Raw genomic sequence first — 22341 nt, forward strand, 5'->3', positions numbered from 1 at the left:
CAGCGACCGGGACAAAAATTGAGCTGGCCTTAACAAATAGATTTAGCCGTCTTAAGACAGTATATAAAACAATACATAGTTAAAGAAACATACGTCCCAGATAAATCAATTTACTTGCCAGCCTGTCATAATTGAAATTAACAGGTTAATTGCATGTACTGTCAGTCTCTAATGGCTAACCAAGCATAAAAAATGGAATCTATGAACAGAATATGATTCATAACTACTACATAAATATCAAAATATAGATTTGGAATTGAAAACAGAATAAAAAATAATAAATTAACAAATGACCTAGACATTGGTCATATCATAACCCATTTATAAATGTGGGTTAAAGGAGGTAGGTCTCTTAACTCTTTATCATCCACAGTCTTCGACATAGCAAACATGACTTATTGGTCAATTTAAATCAACATTGATTTTGATATCTTAAAGGACACTATATTGGTGTCGGTCATTATCATAGATGTGATAGAACTGGTTAAACACATTCCAAGTATAATTTTATCACAATGATCATTGCTACTACAATAGATGTGTAATAGATTATAAATACTTTTCTGGGAACGTAACTTTAAAGGAAACACTGGGTCACTATATAGGACTTTGCAACGGTTGACTTGCTGTTAAAAAATGATGTATCAGGTTTACGACAATTAAATCTATAGCAGAGAATTATATTTATTTATTTGTGCATGTAAAAAAGGGTTGTGTGATAAATAAAATCTCCTACTTGTCTTCTTTTATATCAAAAAAATATCAACACTCATCGATAAAATAAAAGTCTTGTGTTGATATTTTTTGATATGAAAAAAGACGAGTAGTAGATTCTCTATACAACAGAGATCCACTCGACACATACTAGGTCATTTTGGGACTAGCATGGTTCAATTTTATTTCAATAATTTGCTTGCGTGTAGGGGTCTTAGCAGTAGGATGAAACCGGAGGACCCGGAGAAAACCCATGAGGTTGGACAGGTGACACTACTCCTTGTCACGTACAACCGGGAAACGAAACCATGCCAGTTGACGCAATGTCAAATCTTAATATGATACAAAGCGCACACGCTAACCATTCAGCCATCCACCCCCAGTGCGTTTAAAGTACATGTAGCTACATGTAAGTCTCTAACTCAATATCATTCAAAATCTTTGACATTGCAAACACGAATTCTTTGTCAATTTAAATCAACATTGATGTTGTGATCTTAACAGGAAAATATGGGCTTCTGATATCCAATATTTAATACAAAATAAAGATTTTACCATCGGTACACGAATCATATACCAGACTGCGTTTCAGCACCATTTGTATCATGGGACTCGAAGAACGAGGCTAGACATATTCCACAAGTCATGTCAGTGACACCATATTCTTATCTGGAGAACATGCGCAATAAATACTATCAGTTTAGACTGGAATAACCAGACCTTGCCATTTGATTGAGACTTCTGGAGTATTTTGCTGAACATAACTGATTTGAAATTACAGTAAAAATGGAAACGATTGAACGTAAATCAGTTTATATATTACCATATTACATTATTATATGCGCTGCGACCCATTTGTGTCCATTTTTAGGTCCCAAATATTAGCAATTTAGCAATCTGATTAAATCACAGATCCTTCGTTTCGTTTTTTTTTTTACAGTTCAAAATTTCGTTTTATTTTGTCTGTACTAGACTAAGATCTGGAAGAGTTGTTATATTACCGGGGTTCTGGATGGCGTGAAGGATAAGCCAATGAAACCATCTGTTACAGTGACTTCTTGGCGTGTGTTATAACAGAACTATGGGTAAACCACTGGAAATGCCAACGCTGATTGATTAATCAATGTCTGATGTCATAGTGTCATACAAACCCTGATGTGACCTCCCAATACAACTAGTCAGATCTTCATGTAGTGTAGGCCATCAAAGGTATAAAAAAACCGAAACAAAATATAGATCTGGGGCCTGTTTCACGAAATTTTAACTTAGATTTTAGTGCTTAGCCAATCAAAATTGAAGTTTCTACTAAAATTTGGATTTTATCTTTAGTTCAAATTTCGTGAAACAGGCCCCTGTATTTTAATGAGATTAGCTATTTAGCTCCTTGAATATAGATAGTAATTTAGGTGAGGCGTAAAATCATGTAAACATTGACAACTGTCATCATAAATCACACCTTAATCTCACATTAATCACATACCAGATTAGGTCACATACATGTAGATATGATAGTATAAAAATTTGTTAGCTACCACTAGAGGCCTACACTTTCTTACTACTCCCTATCTTTCTATACCCTTTCTTCCTACACCCTTTCTTCTTAAACCCTCTCCACCCTTTCTTCTTAAACCCTCTCCACCCTTTCTTCCTACACCCTCTCCACCCTGTCTTCTTAAACCCTCTCCACCCTTTCTTCCTACACCCTCGTCACCCTTTCTTCCTACACCCTCTCCACCCTTTCTTTCTCTACTCTTTTTTTCTATACCCTTTCTTTCTCTACCCTTTCTTCCTACACCTCCACCCTATCTTCCTCCACCCTCTCTCCCCTTTCTTCCTACACACCTCTCCACCCTCGCCTCCTACACACCCTCACCACCCTTTCTTCCTCCATCATCTCCACACTTTTTTCCTAAACCCTCTCCTCCTACACCCTATCTTCTGCCACCTTCTCCACCCTTTTGTCATATATCCTCTCCACCATTTCGTTCTATACCCTCGCTTCCTACACCCTCCCACCCTTTCTTCCTACGTGTATATCCTCTCCACCCTTTCTTTCTACACTCTCTCTGCCCTTTCTTCCTCCACCCTCTCTTCCTCCCCCCTCTCCCTACACCCTCATCACACTATCTTTCTACCCCCTCTCATCTCTCTTAAACCCTCTAGGCCCTCTTGACTTTTTCCCTCCCTCCTCCCCTTATCGCCTACACCGTCTTTCTCCCTTTTTCTCCATAACCATTTTTTCATGACTCAAATTCATTATCGAAAATTTAATTAGGCATTAAATATAAAGAGCAGATAATCTCTAGATACACTGCCATATACTTTAACATTTAATCAATAATTACAACAGCAGATTATTTCCTCACTTTGAAGAAATCAGATTAAAAAGATGCACATCAAAGGATGTGGCATGTGGTGAATCTCGCAAAATTTTTAATTATACCTTTGTAAACATAATTGAACAATATTTTGATTTAGGCCGATATTTCTATCAGAGATTCAACTTTGTACATGTATGTATAAGTACATGTAGCTGACAAGGTTCTCATATGGTATGAAATGGGATTTAACCTCCTACTATTCTGCTCCTACTTGGCTAATGAAAAAAGGAATAGACCATGCCCGTAAAGCGGCACTACGACCTACTCTTATTTCGAATTCCAACAGTTAAGGGTTCTATTTCGGGCACACCAAAGTTTACATGGGACCTCGTTTTTTTGTACCATCCAAAGGACTATATATGTACATTGTCCTTGCCAGACCCTCCATCCTAGGACTTGTCAACTTGAGAAAAACTACATGTGGGTCATTCCGGGACAAATGTGTGGGTCAATTTTATTTCAATAATTTGCTATGTGTATGTGGAGGTCTTTAGCGGTGGAAGGAAAATCGGAAGACCTGGAGTGGACAGACGCGACCCTACTCCTGTCATGTACAAGTATAACTTGGGTAGGTGAAGAGAGAGAGAGAGAGAGAGAGAGAGAGAGAGAGAGAGATGATGAAAAACAGACAAATATGGCCACTCTAATTCTAAAGCCCTGTGGCATCTTGCCGTCAGCTCTTCGTTTTGTAAAAATAAACAATATGATCATGTTATATAAAAATGTCCTCAGGCAATGCTATCATATTAAAAAGGTTAATAGCGGATGACTTGAGGGGATGTAGATTAAATCATAAGTTCTAAGGTACATGTATTTATTCCTGAACACAAAGTACAATTTTAAGGATAGGCCTACCGAGTTTAATACTATGCGACGTTTCAACAAGAATATTCTCGTCTTTGTCATCCAAATGATAAAGATGAGTAGGCCTATCTCCGTGGAAACCTTGCATAGTATTAAAAAAAAAGGGAGAGAGAGAGAGAGAAATGGGGTTTAACGTCAACTCAACACACACTAGGTCACTTCGGGACTAACATATGGTTCAATTTTATTTCAATAATTCCCTTGTGCGTAGGGGTCTTTATCAGTGGGAGGAAACCGGAGAAAACCCATGAGATTGGACAGACGACCCTACTCCTTGTCACTACAACCAGGGAATCGAAACCATGCCAGTTGATTCAATGACAGACCTTATGATACAGCGCACATGTGCTAACCATTCCTCCATCCAACCCCCCTACTACACAAAGCGAACGTGGCTGATCAGGTTACCTAATTACGAATAATCTTTTCATAGCTGTCATGATTCTAGTCTGACCCTGGGCCCACTCATTTAAGCTGGGCTACATGTACTGATGTAGGTACATGTACATGTATATGTATGTAACACGATTTAAATCCTGTTACATCCAGAATTGTTTCTGTATTAAGTCCAGTGAAGCATAAAAACAAACTATTATTAAACTATTATTATATGATGAAAGCAGGAATCTGGCCAACCGAGCTATATATATATACATGTATACAATGTAGGATGTGGGAAACCGGATTTAACCCCCACAAACACAAATTAAGTGATTTGGAGACTATCATATTACACTGTACAATGTATGGTTGAATTAATTATGGGTTAGTATTAACATAAATTAGCGCTAGCAGTTAGTCCCAAATTTTTTTTTTAAACATGCATTATGCAAAAGCTAAAGCAGGTCTTTCTTTAGGCCTGAAATGTTATCTAAATTATTAATTAGGCATTAATTAACTTATCCAGACCATAATCAACTCTTGTTCGTCTTCCATTCATAATTTAATCATCAAATGGATAATCGAGACTTATGTTTTTTATTGTACCGACATTTAGTAATGATGATCGAGGCTAGGCCCAAATTTCAATCGCTTAATTCTCGGTTCATAGTGGATCAATTTGATTGAAATTTTCAGCAAATTCCCTTTACATTATCTAAGTTTTAACTATTATAGTGAGAACTGCCAGCTCTTTATGTAATCTCCCATAATCTATCTTTAAATAAAGAGTGTAATTTAGTAATACATTCAAGCCCATCGTATTTAATCAATTGAGGCTAAATTATGAAATAATAAAGTCTGGGATTAATTATATATTTACTCTTTATTATAGGCTAATATGGAAAAGGAGGAGATCACGTGGCTAAGTGGGTAAGACGCTGGCTCGCTAGCCTGGAGGTCGGGTGTTCGATCCCTGCATTGGCAGAGAAAGTTCATCCAGATTTTCCGGCGTGGTTCTCCCTTGTCAGTGATGCAGGACGGAGGGGCTGACAAAGAAAGCTGTCTAGTCGTTCGGATGGGACGAAAAACCGAGGTCCCGTGTACACATTGGCGTGCACGTAAAAGATCCCTTGGCAGTTGGAATTCGATATAAGAGTAGGCCATAGTGCCGCTGTCCGGGCAAAATTTCCCTCATAGCACACTGTATGGCGTATGCCCGTCTTCATTAGCCCAGGTTAGGAGCAGAACAGTAGGACGTTAAACTCCATTTCATTTCATTTCATTTCATTTATGGAAAAGGACATTTTCTTAGGGAGGGAGATTATATTTATGGAATTATCAAGTTTGTTTTTTAATTCTATTTACTCTTGATTGATATGACAGGTGACACACATATGTACATGTACATGTCCCCTGTGATTTATGATACAGGGTAATGTTTGATGTGAATTGTTTAAATAAAGAGTGTAACGTTGTATTATCTTAAAGCCCATCGTTGGGGGGTTGGATGGCTGAATGGTTAGCACGGGCGTGCTGTATCATAAAGCCTGTCATTGAGTCAACTGGCGTGGTTTCTAATCCCCGGTTGTACATGACAAGGAGTAGGGTCGCCTGTCCAACCTTGTGGGTTTTCTCCGGGTCCTCCGGTTTCCTCCCACTGCTAAAGACCCCTACGCGCATGCAAATTATTGAAATAAAATTAAAACCATATGTTTGTCCCGAAATGACCTAGTTTGTGTCGAGTGGACGTTAAACCCCATCTCTCTCTCTCTTTAAAGCCCATCGTATTTAATTAATCTATTTTTAATTAATAAAGCACTACGCAACATGATTCAGTTTTTACTAAATTATGAAATAGTAAAGTAAAGCATTTGTGTTAAATTGTATTTACTCCTTATTACTATGCAGGCCTGTTACTATGGAAAAATATGTTTTATTAGGGAGGCCGACTATGTTTTTATACAGAATAACTTGCTGAACATTCATATTGTATACGATAGAAGAAGATTACACGGTAAGTTAATTGGTCAACCTTATCGAGCGAAATGGCTTCCTGCAGATTTGTCAAAAGCCTTTGTCTGTTAGCTTGGTAGTTGAGAAGTATTAGCGTTTGTTTTATATAACATAAATCGGAGTAATTAGAATCAGAGAACATTTGCTGATAATTTGTACTCGTATTAAAGAAACTAAATCGCTAATATTTGGATGATATTGAGTTAGAGACTTAATTACTTTAATTTTAAAATACATATGCTCATTTATTTGACAGTATCAATCACAAAACTAACGTGTAGACTTTCTTACAAGTTTACAACTTTTAATGCGTCATAATACATTATTATCATACACCGATAATTGTCAAGAATTGTTAAATACTTTTTGCGAAGTATCACAGCGTAAGAATATAAATGTAGTCCCCATGTTGACACCAACAACTCAATGTTTTGGTGCGTTTTTTGACCACTTAACGCACCGTTTTGAGCATCGCGGCATGAAATGAAATGGGGTTTAACGTCCTACTGTTCTGCTAATACTGGGCTAATGAAGACGGGCATGAGGGAAATTTTGCCCAGGCAGCGGCACTGTGGTCTACTCTTGTATCGAATTCCAAGGGATCTTTTATGTGCACATCAATGTATACACAGGTCCTCGGTTTTTCATCCCATCCGAATGACTAGACAGCTGTACTTGTCAGGCCCTTCGTCCTGCACCACTGACAAGGGGAAACCATGCCGAAAAATCCTGATGAACATTCTCGGCCAATGCAGGTATTGAACACCCGACCTCCAGCCACCCACTGTGCCCCCCCCCCCCAGACTGGTACTGTAATAATGTGCAGGTTATTATTAAAGATGATTCTGTAATTAAAGTAGCTAGGTCTCTAACTCAACATCATCTAAAATCTTCAACATTGAAAACACGATTTCTTTGTCAAATTAAATCAACATTCATTTATTGATTTTACTAGGAAAAAGATGGGCTTTTGATATCCAATATTTAAGACAAAATAAACATTTTATCATTGGTACACGAATCGTGTACTATAATGCGCTTCAGCCCCAGTTGTATCAAGAGACTCGAGGGAGGAGGCTAGACACATTGCACCAAATCCAACGGCGTATGTAGACTGGAATAACCAGATGCTAGAAATTTGCACTCGCTTGAGACTGCTGGCTTATTTCGCCAAACATAACTGATTTGAAATTGGAGTAAAAATGGAAACCATTGAATGTAAATCAGTTTATATACATTCATATTACAGTATTATATGCGTTGCGACCCACTTTTGTCAATTTCTAGGTCCCAATTGTTAGCGATTTAGCTCCTTTAACAATTTTCTAATAGATCCAATATTTCTTGTTATTAAACATACATTATGCAAGCATCAAGTTAACGCGGGGGGGGGGGGGGGGGGGGGGGGGCTTTGAGTGGATGACCGAATGGATAGCGCGAGTGCATTGAATCATAAACTCTGTCATTATCACTTTGTACGTGACAAGGAGTAGGGTCACCTGCTGTCCAACCTTGTGGGTTTTCTCTGGGTCCTCCGATTTCCTCCCACTGCTAAAGACCCATACGCGCACGCGAATTAATGAAATAAGATTGAACCATATGTTAGTCCCGAAATGACCTAGTTTGTGTCAAGTAGACGTTAAACCCTCTCTCTCTATATATATACATATGAGTAGGCGAGGAAAATGTGAATCAAGGTGAATCAAGCTAGTTAAGTCTCTCTCTCTCTCTCTCTCTCTCTGTTGAATAGTTGAGTTGGTAATCTATAATCACCATTGCTTAAACTAACTTGTCACGATTATGGTTCAATGACACTGGTATGAGAGAGAGAGAGAAATGGGGTTTAACGTCCACTCGACACAAACTAGGTCATTTCGGGACTAACATATGGTTTAATTTTATTTGCATAATTAGGTTGCGCGTAGGGGTCTTTAGCAGTGGGAGGAAACCGGAGGACCCGGAGAAAACCCACGAGGTTGGACAGGCGACCCTACTCCTTGCCACGTACAACCGGGGATTCGAAACCACGCCAGTCGACTCAATGACAGACTTTATGATACAGCGCGCGCACGCTAACCATTCAGCCATCCAACCCCCCAACACTGGTATGACTATCTTTTCATTGAAGAATGTTCACAAATATTATTGTTTGATTTATACAGTGCTTCATTACACATGAGTGTTTCTAAGCGTATTCACAACAAAACAGTTCAAAAACATTTTTGAAATAAATGTTTTTAAGTTAGTCTTAAAACTCTAAATGGAAGAGGACTCTCGTATAGTTTTTGGAAGATTATTTCACATTTTAGCTGCTCTTACATGTACATGTACGTAGAAAGCATATTCAACAGGGAACGTTTATTATATTTAGGAATCCTCAATATGTTAGGACCACTTGAAGAACGAAGGGTGGATCGCTGGCGAGTATAGAAATCTAAGAGTTATTATAAATAACTGGATGAAGTGTCAGAATAAATTGATTTAAACACATTCCAAAGAATTGATTTAAACACATTCACAAGAATTGATTTAAACACATTCACAAGAATTGATTTAAACACATTCACAAGAGCTTTAATAAGAGTGAAAATGAAATGATCCAAAACTGCTAAAATCCAAAACTGTTTTACTAAATACACCACATTTACAAAATAGCATGCATGATCTTAAACACGAGCATTGACTTTAAACAGATAAATATCACTTTTTAGGCAGACATCTTCAATGTAGCTGTTGAGCACAGGGAAGATTATCCTGAAATTAAACTATGTCGTGTTGACGACTCAACCAATGCCTAGTGGACAACTCAATTATAGACTTTTCGTGTGGACGGGTTTGTTTGTGGGCAAGTTAACTGGCATTCTTCGCCAAGATTCCCCCTTCCCCTCCAACTAGAATCCGCGATTCTATTCCCAAACTCCAGCACTGTACTGTACATGGATGGCCCTTTAACTACCATGCCACACCCACTCTTAAAAAACATCCATTCTAAAATAAACAATTTTACGACTTCAAAAATGTAGGTCCACTCAGCACCCTGCAAAAATGTTATACATGTTGCCCACTATTACATTCTATGACACTATTACAGGCTTTTCATTGGCAAAAAAAACAGGTGAACAATCTCCTCTGACAAATTAAGTACATGTAATATTTATCTAAATATTATTATAACAATAAAAAAAAAAAATATTGAGCAAAATCATAAAAAAATAAATTAATGAGCAAAATCATACGTACTTTTATGTACAAAATAAATTTGATTGAGACTTTCAATATAAATACTTTGCTATTAAAAGCTATTTTACGAGGGGGTGGGGGGGATGGCCAAATGATCATAAGATCTGTCATTTGGTATACTGGAGTGTTTTCGATTCCCGGTTGTACTTCACTACTTGTCAATGATTGCAGGAGTAGGGTCGCCTGACAAGAAGGGTCGCCTGACCAACCTCGTGGGTTTTCTCCGGGTCCTCTTGGTTTCCTTCTACAGCTAAAGACCCCTACGAGCATAAGCGAATTATTGAAATAAAAATTGAAGCATATATGTTATATATAGTCTCGAAATGCCCTAGTTTGTGTCGAGTGGACGTTAAACCCTCCCACCATCTCTCTCTCTTTCTCTCTCTCTTAAAAACTATTTGTCCTAGATTTAATATAATACAAAATAATAATTATTGTCAAAGAAATTTAATTGAGTCACTTACTTCTTCTGCGGCATCGCTATTAATCCATTTCTAATATTTCTATCGTGCTCCATTTTACTCGACACCTTGACACAGTAATGTATTAACATCTAAGAATCTATGTCACAAAACAGTTAACAGCGGTATCCAGCGACCATGTCAGAACAAGACTAACCCAATTCTACTCCCGATTAGAATCTACGGTAAATCTAAAAATAGCCACCTCGTCATAACTAGCGACACCTATTATTATTACAGTCGCTGGAGGTGAAGGGGACTAAGATCCGAATGATAGCTGAGAGAATAACGAATGGATGAGTGAATTCGTCGTCGCGTTAACTTGATTATTGTTGTTTTAAACTAATGCGACAGCGAAGAATTCAGACATGATGCTGCTCCGTATAAATTAACTATCACATTTGCATTCGATTCCATAACTTGATAAAGATAGCGACACAGAGTAAGTAGCATTAGTGTAAGCACAACTTAAACTGATCATTTTCCATTTAAAACCCGATAATTTGATCACAGTGTCAACGAATTTATCGATTCCCAACCTACTCCAATGCACCTGGACAAAGCATGACTGATGTCATCGTTAATTAACGGTAAGAACTTAACACAAACGTCTGATAAACTACACTACGATGACAGGCGTCCGACATTGTTGTTTGTGTCTCGAGCTAGGTGTGAGAAGTTATTTTACAGAGCATGCGTACTTCGTTTCTATTTTTCCAAACTGAAAGTATTTTCTAGAATTAGGTCGTTTTAACCTAGATAAATCTCTGTGATGTTATTGTAAATAACTGCGATAGATAGCCTGCTATATGAGAGAGCGAGAAATGGGGTTTAACGTCCACTCGAAACAAACTAGGTCATTTCGGGACTAACATATGGTTTAATTTTTTTTTTCTTTTCAATAATTCGCTTAATTGCGCGTAGGGGTTTTTAGCAGTGAGGTCTAGGAAACCGGAGGAACCGGAGAAAACCCACGAGGTTGAACAGACGAACCTACTTCTTCTCACGTACAACCGGGGGAATCGAACCACGCCAGTTGACTCAATTCGACAGGCCTTATGAAACAGCGCGCATGTGCTCACCATTCGCCCCCCCCCCCCCCCCACAAAACCACCTGTTATATGAAGTTGATGTCATATGGTAAATAACTACGATAGTTTATAAATGTATCTAATAAAGCTGATTAGAATTATAAAACATATTGTTTTGATTTATTTTGAATTTTTATAGCCGTAGGCTATAAATAAATTACGGTCCGTATGTTGATCTAATCTGCATTAAAGGGACAATAACACTCTTGCTGGCTTGAAAGCCCCAGAAAATAAATAATATCTCTATCTAAGTACTAGATGTTTAAGTGTCCTACCTGTTGTGTAAATTATCCATTACATCCTATTTTACTTGTCCAGAGGGTTCGAAAATATTTTTAAATCGAAGTTTCATTTGAAAAGGTTTACGTTAGACGTTTCAAACCATTATGTTGAATTTTTCAAAAATTTTAAATAAGGTGTGTTAAGATGAAATTTGTATCATCAATTAATTGGAATATTGTAAAATAGTACAATTTGTTGACCAGAATAAAGATTGGGACATATTATTCAGTTACAACAAGAGTGGTATTGAGCCTTTAATGATCGACGACAGTAGTACCCGAATTTTGAATGACTAGGCCTAGAGATCTATTGCTTAAGGCCAACTCAAGATTTCGTCAAGGTCGCTTGGGTGTAAATAAGGTTGCCCGTAATAACTGGGCAAGATTGTAGATTAGGGTTAGGGTAACCGTTAGGGCTGGGTCCAGGGTTAGGATTGAGATTAACGCTAGCCCCGTTTAGCCTACATCTCGTGACCTTTGACCAAATTTGAAGTTGGCCATATCAAATAGATTGTGGATCAAGCTCCCCCGAATCCCACTATCTAAATACTTTCGTTAATTTTCAATTTCTAGAATAAAATCTCATAATTTGAATTTATATTTTGAATATTTTTCAACCTCTTTATTGAATTATCCACCAAGTACGGGATATAACATTTACCACAATTATGTGACAATATTTAAAAAAAAAATAGAAGAAAGAGAAAGAGGTGGGGTATCCGATTCCATATGGGTGATAGGCTACCCATTTTATCTGACTAAACGTAAAATATTCATGCATCGGACCAAAACCGTTTCGCCTCACAATGCCAAACCAACAGTTGAACACATGGACCTAACAAGGCACATTGTCTAGTTATTAGGATGATACGAAACACCGAGTTCACGTGTATGGGTTGAACGTAAAATAATTCTTGCCGCTTTTCCCCATAGCACACGTGTGGCGTATCCGTCTTCATTAATTTATTTAAAATGGCATTATGTATGAGCTAAATCTGCCTATTGCAGGTCTATGTTTGGGCTTTAAATGATATTTAAGTAGATTAAAACGGTTCGACGATTTAATGATTTAATTTAAAAGTGGAAAAGCGAGACTGAGACTCGAATGACCAGTACGGTGATTACGACCAAAGCACACATCTTGTCCAGACTACAACCATTGATAACTTCGCTCAAAATAAAATAATTTGAATGAAATTGTCAGTATATTTATTTTGCATTATCTATTTTTGAAATACTATAGCGAGAACGGCCAGGTCTTTATCTAAATCTTACATAATGATGAATAACAGACAAAAATGGCCCTGTGGCATCTTGCCGTCAGCTCTTCGTTTTGTAAAAATAAACAATATGATCGTGTTATATAAACATGTCCTCGGGCGATGTTATCATATTAAAAAGGTTAATAGCGGATGACTTGAGGGGATGTAGAGTAAATCATAAGTTCTGAGGTATTTATTCCTGAACACAAAGTACAATTTTAAGGATAGGCCTACCGAGTTTAATACTATGCGACGTTTCGACAAGAATATTCTCGTCTTTGTCATCCAAATGATAAAGATGAGTAGGCCTATCTCCGTGGAAACCTTGCATAGTATTAAAAAGAGGGAGGGGGCGCGGTAACGTCCACTCGACACAAACTAGGTCATTTCAGGACTAACATATGTTTAGAAATGGGGTTTAACGTCCACTCGACACAAACTAGGTCATTTTGGTGCTAACGTTTGTTTCAATTTTATTTTAATAATTCGCTTGCGCGTAGGGGTCTTTAGCAGTGGGAGGAAGTCGGAGGACACGGAGAAATACCACGAGGTTGGATGCGTAGTATTCAACTCAGAAATTGTGTTTCCATAAAATTGTACAAAGAAGTTATAATTTATGCTTTCACAGAGAACTACAATAGGTGATTTATCAACAGCACCGGATTACCCACGGCGCCCAGACCCCCCCCCCCCCCCCACACACACACACCAGATAAGGGGGATCCCAACGAAAAATCTCAGCTGCGCAAAAAGCGATGTGAGCTGAGGACTCCATCTGCTATAGAGTGGTAGTGATCGGGCGTTCCAAGGCCCTCCGAGGCCACCCATCGGATTTTCAAAGTCGGATTTTCAATCCATAGTGGGCCTGTGTTGCGATGACACAGTGTCGACCTGTTACTGGAATAATCAGGGTGTTTTCTGAAAAATGTAATCAAATCCCCAATCGATATTGCAATTAGGACTTCATGTTTTACTTGATGTAAATCCAAAGACAGCTGTCTAGTCCTTCGGACGAGACGAAAAACCGAGGTCCCGTGTATACATTGGAATGCACGTAAAAGATCCCTTGGCAGTTGGAATTCGATATAAGAGTAGGCAATAGTGCCGCTGCCCGGGCGAAATTTCCCTCATAGTACACTGAATGGCGTATGCCCGTCTTCATTTGCCCGGGTTAGGAGCAGAACAGTAGGACGTTAAACCCCATTTCATTTCATTTGATGTAAATCAATGCAAAAAACATTATGGCGAATAATTAGATAACACCCAATCTGATTAAAATACAGATTTATATTTCGTTTCGTTTTTTTTTTATACTGGTCTCTCCAGATCCTGCGTACGTAACTAACGTACGAAAATTAATTGGTGGCTAGCTTTTTTTTCGCACGTATACAGTGAATGGCCATTTTGCTCAGTAATCCCAGCCAGAATTTGGCTATTTTCTAAATTTGCGTTTAAGTTTAAAATATTTGTTTTAGAACTGAAACACTTTAACTATTAGTCAATCCCAACGCTAAAAACATCAACAGAATTGATTGTGTATATCTGAAATAGACCCGACCGACGCACAAAATAGTGCAATATGGCGGCCTCTATGAACAACCCTCGCAGACGCTGTCATTGAAGACAACGTCAATTCTATGAGTTGTAGATGTTATTTTTGTGAAAAATCATTGGAAGAAGAGGAAACATGTTAGGACTCTACGAATTATAGAGTCTTTATGGGTGCAACGGACACAATGCTGAAGATAAACCGATTGTTTACAATGTTGACCTCATGACCCATTGACGCCAATGTCATGACCTGTGATGTGTCGATCACGTGATATGGATATCATGGCTACTGACTGTGTCTGAGATACTTCTCCGCAAGTAGCGTGTCTCAGATGTTCAGAATGCAGATCCTGTTGTAGTGAAGACAAGTAAAACGAAATTTTGAACTATAAAAATCGAAACGAAATAGGATCTGTGTTTAATCAGATTGGACAACGTGAGGATTAATCGCCTTAAAAAAGCTAAAGCTTCATTCTTTGATACCAAAAATGGACAAAAATCGGTTAAAAAGCGACTGAGAGAGAAATAGGGTTTCATGTCCACTCGACACAAACTAGGTCATTTCGGGACTAACACATGGCTAAATTTTATTTCAATAACTCGCTTGCGCGTGGGAGTTTATAGAAGTGGGAGGTAACTGGGGGACAAACGACAGACGACCCAACTCCTTGCCAGGTATCACCGGGAAATCTAAACTACCCCACTTGATTCAATGACAGACCTTATGTATTAAATAAACATTAATTAACATGAAAAGACCTTAATCAACTCTCAATGCCATCTTATGTGTCGGATTTTCACTGGAATTTGAATCCGATTTGCTGCTCAATGCCCATAATCGAGTCTATGGTAATGATGATCGAGGCTAGGCCTAAAATTCAAATGCTAATATCTCGGTTCAGAGTGGAGCAATTTGATTGAAATTTTCAGATTATTCCCATTTCATTATCTAGTTTTTAACTATTATAGTGCCACTTTAACAGTAAAATCGGTGAAATAAAATTATCACACACACACGCACACCGTTGCCTCTTTAAACAACTTCATCATGATACACACAACCGACTGAACAACCAATCGTTAACGCAAAACCGGTTTAATTAAAGTCAATACTTGTGTTCTGTCTGTATCATGGCTTCCCAACCTCGGAGTTGGGGTCACGGCGGACTACTCTGCATGTTTTGAATGTAATGTTTTCATGAAAAGCACGAAGGCTGGCTGAAAGTTCTAAGCCTGAAAAAGATAGATCGATTCGGTTGAAACAAACTTTTGCCACCAACAAGTACAATCATTGAATGCATCATAGACATAAGAAATGAAATTGGGTTTAACGTCCTACTGTTCTGCTCGTGTTATTGTTGTCTTCGTACCAGATCATCTTGTGAACCTACCCATTGAAATCACAAGAAATGGAATAGAGCAGTCATTTAGTACCTGCATCTGAACGGACTAACCCCAACACAAATGCATGCCGACATGGTCTCCACGCTGGGGGATGATGCCCCTTCCCTTTCCACATTTAAGAAGTGGGCTGTGGAATTTAAGCGTGGTGGAGTGAGCCTTGGCGATGACCCGAGTCCTAAAAGGCTATCAACAGCAACCATTCAAGAAAAAAATTAGTTGGGGGCCGTGCCATCTTTGGGCGTGTCTGTTAGGGGTAACCCACCGGACAAACCGTCTGGCAGTGCTCATTCATGATTCCCGCGGTGGTACTGTACAACTCCAAAGCTGTTTTTGGTGGGACAGATTTCAGCTAATCTATTGCCTAGCTGTGGTCTGGAAATTAAATAACTCTTGTCAGGGATACTCCACCAGTACAAATGTCTGGCAATTACAAAGCTCTGTCAGGAGTACCCCACCACTAGAAATGTCTGTCAGAGTGTTTTTGTAATACCCGAAGATGCACGGTACACTGCTGTACGAAGTTCATACACCACCAGATACCTGGCATGAATTGATACCATATAGGAGAAAATTTGTAGACTTTTAAGCTAGCTTGAAAGAGTAAATTTATCTCTGAGATCGACATTGGCGTTTGCCGTGCTATATAGCCCAGTTATTATTTATATGCCAGTTTTTAACAGTCCAATAAGTGATCTGAATGCATCGGTGGCTCAGCGATTTTATGGGGTTTTTTTGTGTTTTATTTTTTATTTTTATTTTTTTTTGTTGTTGAAAGACTGGGACAGGAGCCTCAGTGGCTCGGCGAGTAAGGCAGTGACTCTCCGCGAAGTCTCTGGATCGATCCACCCCGTTGTTTGCCGGAAGAAAGTTCCTCGGGTTTCTTGGCGAAGTTTCCCTTTTTCAGTGATGCAGGACAAAGACCCCCTACTCCCACCCCCACTATCTGGAGTTCTGACTGAAAAGAGAGAGAGAGAGAGAGAGAGAGAGAGAGATGGGGTTTAACGTTCAATCGACACAAACCAGGTCATTTCGGGACTAACACATGGTTCAATTTTATTTCAATATTTCGCATGCTCGTAGGGATCTTTAGCAGTGGGAGGAAACCGGATGACCTGGAGAAAACCCACGGGGTTGGACAGGCGATCCTACTCCTTGTCACGTACATCCCTCTGACTGAAAAGAAGGACTACAAATCACATTGCATTTTCACGAATCACTGAATGATTGTTTTCTCATTTTGTATTCAATGCTACGTTGATATGATTCATAATGTATTTATTTATGTGCTTCACCTGTTACGCTAATTTAAATTATATTGTATATTTTATTGATTGACTTTCATATTTAAAATTGTAATGTTTATGTGTGATGGTTGTGAGAGAGAGAGAGAGAGAGAGATAGAGAGATGGGGTTTAGCGTCCACTCGACACAAACTATCAACAATCAATCTGTTTCACAGAGATCTTCTAATATCTCTCTGTAACAGATGACTGTCTCGACACGTGACGTCACATCACGCGGCGTCAATCATTGGCTCAATAGCGCGTGCATTGTTTACATAAGACGTTACTGATTCGGGCTAAATGGTGAATTTTACTTATTTTAATACACATTTACACTAATTAGGAAATGATTTTGACCTACAAATAATTCAAGCATCTTTATTTAATTTTCTAATAAATGAAAAAAATGTTTTAGAATTTAATTTGACGGAAGAAAAATGTTAATATTTGGGACTCATTAAGTCGCATCGATGTCATCCTTATCAGTGATTGTAGCGGCAAGCGAATATTCACCTCTGATCAGTGTGATCAACAATACGCTACATGAATTAATGCAAGATAATTCATTATTAAAGGGTTATTATGAGACATCAGATAAACAGTTGACAGTTCTCGTTATAATAGTAAAAAATAGATAACATAAATAGAATATGCTGAAAATTTCAGCTAACCGAGTTATTAGCTATTGAATTTTAGGGCATCATTACTAAAGTCGGTACGACAAAAAAAAAAAAAGTCTTGATCATCTATTTTTACGTTTTATCATGCTTCACGAAATGTAGTCCAATCCACTAAATATCACATGCTAGCGATGCCATCGAAAGTTGATTATGGTCTGGGTAAGTAAATTAATGTCTAATTAATAATTTAGATAACATTTCAGGCCTAAAGAAAGACTTGCAATAGACAGATTTAGCTCTGGCATAATGTATGTTTAATAAAACGAATGCAACACATGTTGTTTAATGGCACGCCCGCACCAACCGATGTTTATTGAACAAAACGTATGGTGAAATATATGCTTATAAATATGTAAAGTAAAACAGAACATACGAATAAACAATCTAGCCGGTTTGACAAATAAATATGTAAAATGTAAAATATATTTATACAATTACAAAATCTAGCCGGTAAAGTTGGGCAAAAAATTTGTGCTGTGACTGATATGAAAATAAATAACACCATATTGATGATTTCGCTATTCCAGGAAACGTACGTCCGATTGGACTGCGCCATACAGTGTGCTATGAGGGAAATTTTGCCCGGGCGGCGGCACTATGACCTACTCTAATATCGAATTCCAAATGCCAAGGGATCTTTTATGTGCACGCCAATGTACACACTGGACCTCGTTTTTTTGTCCCAACTGAACGACTAGACAGCTGTCCTTGTCAGGCCCTTCTTTCTGCACCACGTGGCCATTCCAGGAACACCCGCCTTCAATATAGATCAGTCTGAGATGAACAGTAGGACGTTAAACCCCATTTCATTTCATTTCCTTTCACCCAGGGACTATTTAAAAACTGGTATTTAGTTGTGTGTGAAATAGTATTATTTAACGTCCGCTTCCATCGAGGTGATATCGCAGATAATGGTATTTAGGTCATGGTTATTCATGTATACAGAGAGCGACTAACGTTATCTATTATAGCGAGAACTGCCAGCTTTTTTTTTAAAATCTTACATAATGCATTTGAGTACAACTTCGCGTGGATTCAGTCGTGGAAAATGTAATATTTTCTGAAAAATGAAAATGGCGCATTTTAAGTACTTTTTCGCTATGATTTTGATTAAATTTCTGGTTTTGTTTGTATTGATTTTATTCTATTTACAAGTTATGTCCCCTGGTTATTGGATTTGATCGACAGCTAGCTTATATGAGAGAGAGACAGAGAGAGAGAGAGGGGGGGGGGGGGTAACGTCCACTCGACACAAACTAGGTTATTTCTGGACTAACATATGGTTTAATTTTATTTCAATAATTCGCTTGCGCACGGAGGGTTTTTTAGCAGTGGGATGAAACCGGAGGACCCAGAGAAAACCCACGAGGTTGGACAGGCGACCCTACTCCTTGTCACGTACAACCGGGTTCTTATGATACCATTCGGCCATACCGTAAAATAGCTTTTAATGCCAATATTATCCACTCGACACAAACTATGGTTCAATTTTATTTTAATAATTCGCTTGCGCGTAGGTGTCTTTAGCAGTGGGAGGAAATCGGAGGACCCGAAGAAAACCCACGAGGTTGGACAGGTGACCCTACTCCTTGTCACGTACAACCGGAGAATCGAACTCACGCATTTTATTTTTGGACTGATATCCATTTCAGTGATCATTCTTGTAAGTGGTGCAGGACAGGGGTCCTGGCAACGAACAACGTATAGTCGTTCGGATGGGACGAAAAACCGACTTCCTTTGTAGGGCCTACACACTGACGTGCACGTACAAAATCCCTTGGCAGACGGAATTCGATATGATTGTAGACAGCTGTCCGGGCAAAATGTCCCTCATAGCACACTGTACGATAGATGTCCGTCTTCATTAGCCCAGTCGGAGCAGAAAAGTAGGACGTTAAACTATTTCATTTTCGTCATAGATATATAGTCTGGATGTTCGGGAATAGCCAAATAAGAGCTAAACTGGATAACCTGCTCTAATACGTCAGACTCGCTCCCACGTCACTCCTTTTCTGACTCGCATAGAAGTCAGCATCATAGAGGTGTATATATTGATATATACACCTCTATGGTCAGCATAGAACAAGTCTGCCGTCATTTAGAGCAGGTTAACCAGTCTATATTTAAGAGCCAACGGGTTGAAAACGATGAGTGCACATCGGATTGTTATAAAATGTGTATCTCAAAATTTCTAAGGTCAACCCCATGCAATTTATGGAGTAATTAATTGTTCTGTGTCTATGACAGAGAAAGTTTATCCTATCGAACATTTGTATAAAAGCTATAGCCGATCGAAGAAGGAAGAATTAACGAGTCTATGGGAGATATTTGGTGGTCTGTATCCAACCTATAAATGAGTTGTCTACCCTTCACCACGAAACAAATCTTGAAATTTAAGTTCCACACAGATCAGCAGTGTTCCGAGTATTCGCTGGCCGATACAATCACTGAGAGGAGTGACATCGGTGCGGATTAATTAGCTCACAAAATTTACACCCTTTTTTCTGCCAATTAAATTCTATTTTAAAAAATCTGAAGTATTAGAAAAATAAATAAAGGTACTTTAGAGAGAGAGAGAGAGAGAAATGGGGTTTAACGTCCACTCGACACAAACTAGGTCACTTCGGGACTAACATATGGTTTAATTTTATTTCAATAATTCGCTTCCGCGTAGGGGTCTTTAGCAGTGGGAGGAAACCGGAGGACCCGGAGAAAACCCACGAGGTTGGACAGGCGACCCTACTCCTTGTCACGTACAACCGGGGATTCGAAACCATAAAAGGTACTTTGAAGTATATCTGGATAGAAATATTTCCAATTTAGTATAAAATAGTAAAAGGCGCCATTCTGTCCGGACTAGTTGACGTTATGTAAACAATGCACGCGCCCTCGAGCCACGAACTATCACGAACTGAATCTTCATCATTCTAGGTCAAGGATCATGGTGGCTAAGTGGGTAAGACGCTGGCTCGCAAGCCTGAAGGTCGGGTGTTCGATCCCTGCATTAGCCGAAAAGGTTCATCCAGATTTTTCCGGCGTGGTTCTCCCTTGTCAGTGATGTAGGACGGGTGGGCGTGTCAAGGACAGCTGTCTTGTTGTTAGGATGGGACGAAAACCGATTTAATTTCATTACGTCACTCGACATACCTCCGGGCCACTCTAGGCTCCGAGTCTTTGGACAAGTGTCCCAGCTGCCCCCTCCCCCACCCCGCTTTTCACGGACGCTGCTTGACCTTGTATCGGATATTGCGACTTTGAAATATTTTATTTTCTAAAATTAGATATGTCGAGCACTTAATCAATGCGCTGCGGCAGTAAAGAGGCCGATATGACAAATTTAAATAAAACATTTTTAAAAAAAAAAAACTATGTCAATTCGATTTTTTTATCGCTCCAGGCGAACTCAATAAAAGTTGCTGAAATAGCTGAAAAGGTGACACTGATTTAATTTTATGATCACGCTTTTTCTTCTTCTATTAGTGTTTAATTTCCGCTTCCACCGTAGGTGATATCGCAGACACATTGTCTTTTTTTATTATCTGAGCGCTTGCGCAGGGGTGTTTCCTGTAGGAGGGAACCTGAGTACCCGGAGTAAACCCACGAGGCTGAGAAGGTGCCACATACGCTGACACCTGGGAAGCCATTGGTGACCGACCAGATAGAGCTCAAAGCGCGACAGTCTAGGCCAGACTCTTGGAGCTGCATTCACAAATAATAATCAATGCCCAAAAACATTTCGCACAAAGCAGTGAGACTCATCACAAAATGTTTTAATGACTAGTGTTGTATTGGATTTCGGGCTTTTTATTTTGTCAACTAGATGATATTTTGAGCAAAATGTTGTAATCCATAACCAATTCAGTACAAATTCGTTGTGTTCAGTTAAAAAAGAGAGTAAAATTAGTTTTATTAGATTTCGGGCACTTTATTTTGCCAACTAGATTTTTTCTCTCACTTTATTCGTCTGCCCGAAAAGTTAGTGGGTAGCTGACGCCCCCCCCCCCCCCGGCTCGTCCGCCTATGCTTGTACCTGTCAAATAGATCGCAATTAAAATCATATTTTCGCATAATTAAAAAATGTGAGATTTATTGGTGGTGTCGATCAAAGGTAAAATAATGCGATTGCCCCGCAACAAGGAAGCAACCAGATAAAAAATAAAATAAAGATTTATTGGTAGTCTCGATCTCTTCAGTGTTGTCTGTAGTCTTCGTCAGACCAGCTCAAATTGTTCCCATTTTAAATAAGTGCAGAGAGAGAGAGAGAGAGAGAGAGAGTTTAACGATGTCCACTCGACACAAACTAGGTCATTTCGGGACTAACACATAGTTCAATTTTATTTCATCATTACTTGGAAAATAACAATCGGCTAGTTCCTTTTTGGTTTTTGGAAACAGGTTGGTTGTGCGTAGTGGTCTTTAGCAATGGGAGGAAACTGGATGACCCGGAGAAAACCGGGGAATCGAAACCACGCCACCATACTTTATGGCAGACATTATGATGCAACGCGCACGTGTTAACCATCCCCCGCCCCAGCACACATAAACAATTACACAAGAGAAACCTTGAGAACACAATATAATAATAATAATAATATGTACATTTATATATAGCGCCAGTACCACATGCACTAGGGCTTGCTCACAGCGCAAACAATTATATTAAAGATACACTATAGGAGATTAGATAAAGAGTTGGCAGTTCTCACTATAATAGTTACAAACTAGATAATGTAAA

At 38.8% G+C, this 22341-nt stretch overlaps 1 protein-coding gene across 1 annotated transcript in view; it reads right to left on the bottom strand.

Moving 5' to 3' along the window:
- Positions 1 to 10704, bottom strand: part of LOC126829673 (neuronal PAS domain-containing protein 2) — a 50309-nt gene extending 39605 nt beyond the window's left edge. The window contains exon 1 of the mRNA XM_050559698.2: positions 10058 to 10704. Coding sequence (XP_050415655.1) covers positions 10058 to 10146 — 89 coding nt within the window. The 5' untranslated portion in view covers positions 10147 to 10704. The remainder of the gene's footprint in view (positions 1 to 10057) is intronic.
- Between the last annotated feature and the right edge of the window lie 11637 nt (positions 10705 to 22341).

Source organism: Patella vulgata, chromosome 8 (genome assembly GCF_932274485.2).
Source record: "Patella vulgata chromosome 8, xgPatVulg1.2, whole genome shotgun sequence".
In the NCBI taxonomy this organism is placed as follows: domain Eukaryota; kingdom Metazoa; phylum Mollusca; class Gastropoda; family Patellidae; genus Patella; species Patella vulgata.